Raw genomic sequence first — 9,680 nt, forward strand, 5'->3', positions numbered from 1 at the left:
TGCTGAACTGCCTTCTTCAACAGCTGTTTTGACATAAGTCCTCTAGAGTTCTGTCTCTCTGTCCCCATGAAAATCCTTTCCACCCCTGCTTTCCACTCACTTTAAACTGTTCCTGATGACCAGCTATTACTGTGAGTGTTTCATGCTTTTTGGTGTTTTTCAGCTCTATCAGCTCTGCCTGTCATTTCTTCTCATTTTTTGTCTTTCTTGGCTTTTAATGACTCCATCCTCTCCAAAATTTCCCCAAATCTCTGCAATATCTATTCAGAGACATCAACTGGAAATCCTCCTGCTTTATCCAAGCATCTTGCCCTCCTGTCTTGGTTTCTTTCTTGTTCACTTCACACCTTCCTCCTGAGGTACCTCATCTGTGCATAGACCTGCTTCTAGTTGTGTTTTAGTTGTTATGCTCTGAGTTACTTCTCAGTTGAATCTGGTACCTTCACTAAGAACACTGCTCCGTGCTGTGTTGTAAAATCCAGCAGGTCAGTCGAAATTATCTGACTTGTGCTGCCGTGGCCCGGGAAGGAGCAGAGCACTTGAGCAGGTTTGTCCTGGTCCCATGCAAGGCAGTTGGAACTCCAGCACAGAGTTCCAGTAAGGGAATTCTCTGCCAGCTCCTACCTGGGACTGATGCTGGTGCTGTGGAAGTGTCTTCCCTCTTTGGCTCCCTATGAGAGTTCTTTACTGGTTGAAAGTACACAGTTTGTTTTGAAAGGCTGATTCTGAATTTCTGGTCACTGCTATGAGACCAAAACAGACAGGTCTTGTGATTTTATGCTTTCTCTCCAAAGGCATAGCTGTACTTCTTGTTTTCTCACTTTCCTCACAGGATACTCTCTTGGAAATTTTCCTATTGTTCTACTTCAGAGTACTTCTGACTTTTAAATTCATGCAGCTGTAGACTCAATCTATCACTCAGCACAGTGGAGCTGACTCCACTGTAGGAAGAGCTGTCTGAGAAAAAAATGTTCTAAAAATTTGGCACAAAATTATTTTGTTTTTAAATATAATACGAATACTTGTATATTCCAATTTTTCTGTTTTGAAGGGGGAATCTTCAGTTAGTCTATTGAAAATCATTTAAATATTTAAATAAAAAATCGGAGAAAAGAAGAGATATCTTTAAAGACATTTCTTACTTCACATATCATAGCTTTTTTATGTGTGAACAAGAACATTTGTTATTTGTTACTGTAATTGTCCTTCAATGTCAACTTACCCCGTGCACGTTATCATGTCAACACTTCCTACTTTACCTGGACAAGGTTTTATGTACTGATTTGTTTCTATCCAAAGCAAGTATTTTAATCAAAACTTACTGGTTTTTTGTTTTTTCAGGTGAAATGCATGGTGTCACTATCATAGATCTTATTATTTATTATGTTTTAATATTACATTTTCAAAGTTCTGATTCCACAATAGTCTTGAAACCCTGATTGCTTCAGACAGACTCTGTTGCAGGAGTCAAGAATGATGGAACCTTTTGGTGACCTGGGATCAATAGCTGCAAACTCTTGGAAAGCACAGAGCCCTGAAGTGGAATATGTGTCTTTTGAGCTCCTCATGTCTGCATACTGCCCTGAGGCCTTGTTGGTTCATTCGTAATCTTGGAGAATTTAAATAGGTGCTTGAATTACATAATCCTTCAGCAAATATTCATTTGGTCTAAAAAAAAAAATCCATCAAAATTTATAAGGGAATTTCCTCTTTTGAAAAGAAGACAGAAGAACGCTGAGATTGTGCATAGCCACTGGTATCCTCATCTCCCTGGAAGTTTGGAACTTTGCTTGGTTTTTTAGATACTGCAAAAAAAAGAAACGTTTTCTAGCCACTGCTCTTTTTCTAGGAAATAGGATCAGCTAAGAGTTTTAACAGGACAGAAAAATTGAGATCTAGGCTTAACTGTGCTGTTCCTTGATAATTGTACTTTATCTTCAAGCTGTGTTTGTGGCTCCATATGGAGATATGAAGCAGAAGAGAGGGAAATGGACTTTGACAAGGGAAATACCTCTCTTCTGCTCAGGAAAAATTATGTGGGATCTGTTCAAAAGCTAAGGGAATTAGAAAGTCATATATAGACAAGTAATGTTTCCCTGAAAATATTTGTATGCTCTGAAATGAAAATGGTTTTATCAATTAAGTAAAACATGTAACCAAATTTGGTAATCTTTAAACTGCAACTCAGTCTGGGTTTCACTGCACTTTGGAATTACTGCTAATTTTTGTACACGTTCCAGCTTGTTGTATACAACATATTTTCATCTTAAAGTAAACACTATTTCTCTCCCTCCAGAATGACTCCAGTAATTACAAAACCATCTAATTTATCTTTTATGTTCTTTACTGCCTTCTTTGGTTAAACAGACAAGCATTTTTTTATGACTTCTAAATTATTTTATTATTTGAGGATTCTGTAAGTAAAAGCTGTTTTTCTAGTTCAAAGGGGCCTCATTTAAGATGTTGCCTCAAACTTCACGCTGCATAAATTCTTGTCTATAGATTTTTCAACTGTCCTGTGGTTACATATAAGTAGTTTGAGTTTTTGGGTTTTTTTCAATCTATTACTTGTTTCTACAAATTATGTCTTCAGCATTGAAAGCTCTGCAGAAAATCAGGAAGTGTTGGTTTTTGCATACATTACATTTCTCCCTCCCTGTGTTTTTATTCTTTATTGCTCTAGTCAGTGTGCTGAAGCATGACAAGAGCTCCAACTCGGCAAACTTCCAAGATGTGGAGGATACGCCTGACAGATGTGTCTTGGAAGAGTGTGAGAGTCCAGGTGAGAGGTGTTTAAAGACAGCCACCAACTATCAAGTGATAAATCTGACACAGCTTTTGGGTCACAAAAAAAAGCACATTGTAATGCTGTTTCCTTTTTAGCAGCTGCAATGTCAAATTAATGGTCACCTCCAGGGGTCACGGTGTGGAGCTGTTATCCTTTCCTCTTTCATCAGGAATTCAGGTCTTAGAAAGGATAAAGGCTTTATGACCAAAAAGAAAGCTGACACTACTAGTTCATTATGATTACTTTTGGACTACACTGCTTACTTAATATATGTACAACGTCTGACCCTTTGAAGGTAGCGTGAGATTATGAAAAATTAGAAGTACTGTATATACTGCAGCTGAATGCAGCAGCGGACACTCAAACACCGTATCTCTGGAGGAAAGCAAATTGGTGGCATTAAATAGCTTGAATCTTCCCCTTAAATCAGCTCACAATCTTTATTTCATTTTAATGACTCTTAACATTGATTCAGCTAAATACAGGAACATCCATAAAGTGCATCCTTTTTGGTAACCGAAAGATTTATCTTCATGTAGTTTTATTATCTTTCTCGTTATGGAACATCTACGAAATTTATTAAATGAATCCCAAAAGGAAACAATTAAATATAAATTGTATCAAGTCACAGCTGATTAAAAACATTCTGTGCGACTAAATACTAAGATCTTTTAAGCAAACTGTGAGCTTGACCCATATACACTACACACATAACCTGCACATAGCCCTCATTAGTGAAAGAGTTAAACATCTTTCTTCACTTGGTATTTTCCTTCCCTGCTTTATCTGGTTTCTCTGTACCCTCCTGCATCTTTGTGTGCTGATCCGTGTATCATATTTTTGATTCATCGTCTCTGCGGCCTGTCAGCTTAGTTAAGAGATTTCCAAATCTTGCAGCCTGTGCTGACAGGGGGCAGCTGCCAACAGTCCCCTGATCCTTCCCCAAGGAACACTGCTGAGATTTAATTTTCAGTCAAAGGGTGCAGTCTGAAATCCATGTCAGGTCCCCTAAGTCATCTCAGAACCCGGATAGGACCCATGTCTGGGGGATTATATTTCAGCACACTCCACTCTTCCAAGATTCCTTGGGAGTTCAACTACTGTCATATACCTGATTTGAACTACATTCCCTTTTCATCTTTTCTAGAGAAATGAACACCAGTATATGTTACAATAATTGAAACCAATGAATTGTAAATCTCTATTCATTTTAAAGCCACACGGACTTGGATTCAATGTTGTCCAGCAGAAACCAGCATGAGATTTAGAAAGAAATAGATAATCTACTCAGAGAGGAGCCAAGTTTGACAATATGTGGTGTTTAGTATCTCCTTCAGAAACTGTCTGTAGTCCCTTCAACAGTAATTATGGGCCAAAATATGGATTGTCCAAGATTTGATCAGTTTTGAAGTGAGGAAGGATTAAAGCAAGGTGGCACTAAAGAACACGTTGAGGGGAGAATGAATGTACCTTGAAGATAACACTAATTTTAACCTTAAATTAATTCTCTCTGGCAAAGTGTACCTGTTTGGATGGGAACTTACATACCCACTTCTGCTCTCTGCATATCTGTATGAAGTAATGGAAAGAATAAAAGCCTGTCAGGAGGTGAATATTGACTGGCAAAAATACATGTTGATAAAGCATCCAAACTTAAAAACTGAATTCCAATCAGTGCATCTGACATCATTAAACTAGTAATAAACAATGAATTGCTCTGGCTTTTGTTTCTGTCCATTCCTGCATTTTAAGACATCTTGTCTTATAGGTCTGAAAACCTCAGGAGATTTCACTACTGGTCTCACTGCTTTCCACTGAGAATTTGTGGCTTGGTTGTCATGGAGACATCGTATTTCTCCAAGAATTGCTCATATTGATCCGTGGACAGGCGTAAATGGCCAGGCGAATGTGAGGAGTAAAGGGGGTTGGGCAGTACTATAAAATGACCAGAGGTTATGGGTCGGAAATAAGCTCATAGCAAACACTTAGGTAAAGAGAAAGAAACAGTTTCATTTTGTTTCAGGATTTCATTTTTGCACTTTATGCCATTGTCTTCTTTCACTATAGACTGAAAGAAACTTGTTAGTCACTTGTCATGTCAGATCTTTGGTGCTTGTCCTGACACAGCTGTCAGCCTTCCAGCTCTGTGCAGTTCAGGGACACACAACAAAGAGCTAGGAACATGAATTATTTATTGCTCCTTGTGCGGATGAAATTCTGTGATAAGAAATTAAGACACTTCTGACAGAAGTGCTTGTTTAAAGGAAAGATTTGGTAACACAATACATTTACTTAAAGCTTACCATTTACTTTCAGTAGCAAACATTGAAACAATAATATGACATTCAGTTGGCTATGATTTTCTCAGGTGCTTTACCTTTGAATCATGGAACCTGAGAATGCTTGGGAAGTCAGCATTTGGTTTGGTGAAACCTGTGACTTTAGAATCTCTCTCATGCATATTCAAAGTCCAGGCAACCTTACAAACTTAATTTTTAAGTTTTTATTAATTAATCTATAATGAGTCTCTTGTGCTTCAGTTACAAGAAGTTGTCATAGGTGCAAAAGTGATGTTAAGAAATATATTTATTTTATTATCTCTTCTGATGAGGAAAAGGTGAAAATATGACAATATACCTGGAAGGAATTCCAACCATTCCTAGAAAAGGTTCTTTATTACAACTTCTACCAGATTCAGGAAGGCTGCAGAGCAGCCATTAACACATTTGTCTGTGTGTTGTGTTTTTCACTGGTGAAAGGTGCAGTCTCTGTCCTTGACATTAGAATGAGCTTTATTTTCAAAGTAATCTTTATTTTAAAAATCACATAAAGCTTACTCTGTTAGTTTTACTTTCACATTTTCTGTGGCTGCACATGTTCTCACTGCTCTGGGTGTGGGCCTCCAGCAATTGTAGGAGGCATATCCTCAGATGAATAGCAGGAATCCATTTGACTACCCAAGACACCAATCCAAGATTTACCTGTGATTTCTTGTGTTCAATGTGTGATCTGAACTACTTTTAGATAGGTAATGAAACCCCTCAACCTGCACTTTTCTCTTGGATAATTCCCAGTAAACACTTTTCACATGTGATGGACACAGGTAAATATCAGACTGCAGTTTCTTGTCTAAGTGAAATGGATTTTAGTTGCTCCCTTCATGTGGCTACAGGCTGCCATTATCTGTGATAGTGGCTCATGTCTATTTTAGGCCCCACACAGAGGAGATGCTGGGCTTCTCTCCCAGATGCCTAATAGTAGGTTTATCACTGCCATTTTCCCCCACATGCTGAGGACTACTCCTGTTTGACATGCAAAGCCTTAGCTTTTCAAACTTGTCTCTGCTCTGGCCTTGAACGTAATAATCAGATAGGAATTGCAACAGTTTTCTGTAGAACTTGACTTTTAATCATATCAATCCCCCATAAAGAATTCACTATTGCTTAAAGTGCTTCTTTCTTTCAAGAAATATTCCCAGCAGTTTTCCATTTTACCAGACAAGTTTTCTGCATTTAAAGAAACTGAGAAAGAGGCTGAAAGTGAGTGTCCATGGATGTGTTAGTTAGACTTCTAGGTCTGAGCTGTTCACCTGAGTTTTCTTGTACAAACGGTGGAAATTTTACGCCCCCAGATGCAGATCATCGTGGCCAAAGGGAATTGCTTGAGATGGTTCCTAAGGGGATTGAAAATACTCTGAATCTTGTTAGTCAAAATCTGAGGATTGTAGTAGGACTAAGCACAACTTGAGGTGTCATAGCTTTCATATGTGGGGCAGTCCCACTAAGGAGGGTTCTGCAAGTGCAGCTCCTGTGGGAAAAAGGAACAGATTTGAACAGAAGTCACAAGAAACAATGTAGATGCAGATGCCTCTTCCCTCTTATTTTCCCCAAAATACACATTGCAGTAGAGTAGGAAATAGACTATTACTTCACTTGACAATAGAGGGAAACTGAGCCTCACTAATGGAAGATTGAATTTGAAGCTGTAGATGGAAAATACAGTGTTTTCCATCTTTTAGATAGAAAACACGTAAATGGTAAAAACCCTGTACACTTATAGCCTTAAGTATCAGTCTCTGCCTGAATCCCTGCCTGGTCCCTTCTGCAGCTCATGATCTCTCCCATCCCTTCATTCCAAAACCATTGCACATATTAAATTTTCTTTCTCTTGAATTTTTCACTTTTCAGGACAGAATGTAATTCTGGGTGTGTAACAGATAATCGGGAAAATCCGAGCAGTTTTTGCAGTCTTGCTTAATTGCTTGTCCTGTTTGGACCTTGGCACAGAGATGGGAAAGGTCTCTGTCCCTGAAATACAGTCTGTGAGAGGCAGAACTGCAGTGAATAGAAATGAAAATGTATGAACAACAGCAGATTCTTATTAGCCGCACTGTGCTTAAAAATACAGCAGTAAAAGTGTGATTATCTTGTTGTCAGGCAAGTTATAATTACTGCATCAAACACTCACTCACCAGCTCAAAGTTCTGTCCACTGAAGAGTGTTTTTTAAGTCAGCATTGTGTCTCTATGGCTGTTGATCAGAACACAGGCAGAATGTAAAAGTAAATATTCAGTAGATTTCCAGGTACAAAGCACCCTAGAAAATCAAAATTTTTTGTTTGCATCCTCGTGAAAAGCAGGAGGCAATAAACGAGGACTGACTTGGGAATGGGGTGTTGGAGGCTGTTTCTGGTGAGGATGCATGCAGCAGGAAGAGGATGCAATGTAGGGCCAGCCCACTGGTCACAGGCACTGATGGCCATGGGACTGTGTATAAAATGTCAGTGCCCAGGAATTACTCCAGAAAGAAGTTCTGGAATTTCCAGTGTAAGCATGGATGAATGCATCATAATGTCACTGCAGTAGGTGTAGTGTCATATCCTGTCAGTGTTCTGGGTTACTAGAATCATGACTCTATGTTTTGGTTTGATTTGTGGGTTTTTTTGTTTTCTTTCAGTTTTGTTTTTTTAAGAGCAAATTAAACTGTTAACTCAGAAGATTGCATAATAATCATCTAGAAAATGTGTGTTTCTCTGTGTCTATGATACAGATAGAAAGATCATAGATGATAGGATAAATTTACAAGATACTCATGAGACTGGGATAAAAGGTGTGGTACCTGTTTGAGCAGTGTTTCTAATGCAAGTAATTAAAATTAAGGTTTTAAATATTACCATACATCAAATTAAAAGAAACCACAAAGGTAAAAGTTGGTGATTGAAAGCTTTTCTGTGGAATTCTAAAAAGCCTTGACAATGTGACTTATTACTTCTGTTTACAGGCCTTGTAGGATTATTTCTGCTAAGAGAAAATATATATAATTTCATGATTATTTTTCCAGAGGAAACATAAAAATACTTTTAATTTAAAATAGAAATTACCTTTCTGCTGATCCACTGGAGCGTTTTCCTTTAAAACAAAACAAACAAAAAAATAGAAGCAGAGGACTGCAGGAAAAGAGTTTTGAGGAGTGCCATACATTCTCTTGAGCTGTCTTAGGTTCCATACTGCTTCTTGTGGTATATCAGTTGCAATGTGAACGGTCTTCTGGAGGTAGATTTCTGGATCTTTTAACACTAACATGAGGGTGCTGAAAGCTTTTATTCCATTACAAATTATAGAGTTTGTTACTCTATAAAAAGACTGTAAAATAACATATATTTTAGTAACAGTCTCAGCTATTACCTCAAATTGTAAAATCATTGAGCCTCAAACTGTAAATCATTAAGAAATCATACATTTCTTTTCCAGATGACATGAAGCCACATCCCTGGATATCTAAGGTGTGCTCCTGTAAGGTGTGTTAGAAAAACCCTGCTGAGACAAAAGAAATAGAAGATGTAGAAGGACAACCAAGGACCATATGTGGTGTGGTGGACATGAAATGGCTTTTTGTATTTATTCTGGTACCTTTAACAATTCATTTTCAGAAGAAATACCTTCTGTAAGATCAGCTGCTTTTGGCTGATTTACTGGCTTCAATTCACACTTCCATCACTGATAGATTTACATGTATTCAACTAAATTTTGGTAGTTTTGATATAGAAAATATCAGCTCTTTATTTTTAGGTGTCATTCACTTGTTTATGTAGTGATCCTGAATCTTTAGAACTTTGATTGCCATTAAACAATTATATCAATTTTAGTATTGTTTTACATACATCAAGTTTTTCTCTCTTCTTGCTTCTGACTTTTCTTACCAATAGCATTTTAACACTGAGAAAAACCAAATGCATTTCAAATAATTAGAATATTTGTTTTCACTGAAAAGAGAAATTCACTATTTGAATTAAACATGGAATATTTAGAAATAAATAAAATACAAAGAATGTTCTGTGCACAGGAGAGGATGGGAAATTGATAACAAATCTGGTCATGTCTAGGATGTAAATTTTCCTTTTCTCTAAATACTACCATTACCATCATCTGTAGAAATGCAGTACCAGTATGGAACTGGAGAAGCCCTTGGAGTCCTCTTCTGAAATTATACACTTCACTGAATATCAATTTGTGCTCATTGGGAAAAGCAGCTATTCCTTTTTTTCTTTTATTTTTTTTTAAATTATATCATTATATTTGTAGGATATGTGCATCTGATTAGACCCATTTATCACCTGATATTCTGATGGACTTAGGCTGGTTTGACAAATAATGGCTGCTCAGAGCCGTAAGCTCACTTTCTGTATTGCCAATTGTGTTAATGAGGGCAAAGATATTTGAGAATTTACCATCAGGATCTGTACCTTATGGTGGAAATCCTGGTCTGATTTATCCCTTCTAATTGTCACGTTAGCTGTAAAGTGCCTTAACTAGGCGAGTGGAAATTCTTTCAGTGTGGAAAGATTCTCTGGTAATGAATCTCTTTCTTCCTTGTGGGGGTATGTCATGGCTGCA

General features: G+C 37.5%; 1 protein-coding gene across 3 annotated transcripts in view; it reads left to right on the forward strand.

Annotated features, from left to right (window-relative positions):
• The window catches only part of WDR72 (WD repeat domain 72), a 94,601-nt gene extending 85,653 nt beyond the window's left edge, over nt 1-8,948 (forward strand). The window contains exons 18-19 of one of the 3 annotated variants that reach the window (XM_008639999.2): nt 2,684-2,782; nt 8,538-8,948. In XM_008639999.2, the coding sequence (XP_008638221.1) occupies nt 2,684-2,782; nt 8,538-8,593 (155 nt within the window). In that variant the 3' untranslated portion in view covers nt 8,594-8,948. Of the gene's footprint in view, nt 1-2,683; nt 2,783-8,537 lie in introns of those variants that run through there. The other 2 variants (XM_017742721.1, XM_017742723.1) reach the window with 2 other exon arrangements.
• Nucleotides 8,949-9,680: the final 732 nt, after the last annotated feature.

Source organism: Corvus brachyrhynchos, unplaced genomic scaffold (genome assembly GCF_000691975.1).
Source record: "Corvus brachyrhynchos isolate BGI_N302 unplaced genomic scaffold, ASM69197v1 scaffold97, whole genome shotgun sequence".
Classification (NCBI taxonomy): domain Eukaryota; kingdom Metazoa; phylum Chordata; class Aves; order Passeriformes; family Corvidae; genus Corvus; species Corvus brachyrhynchos.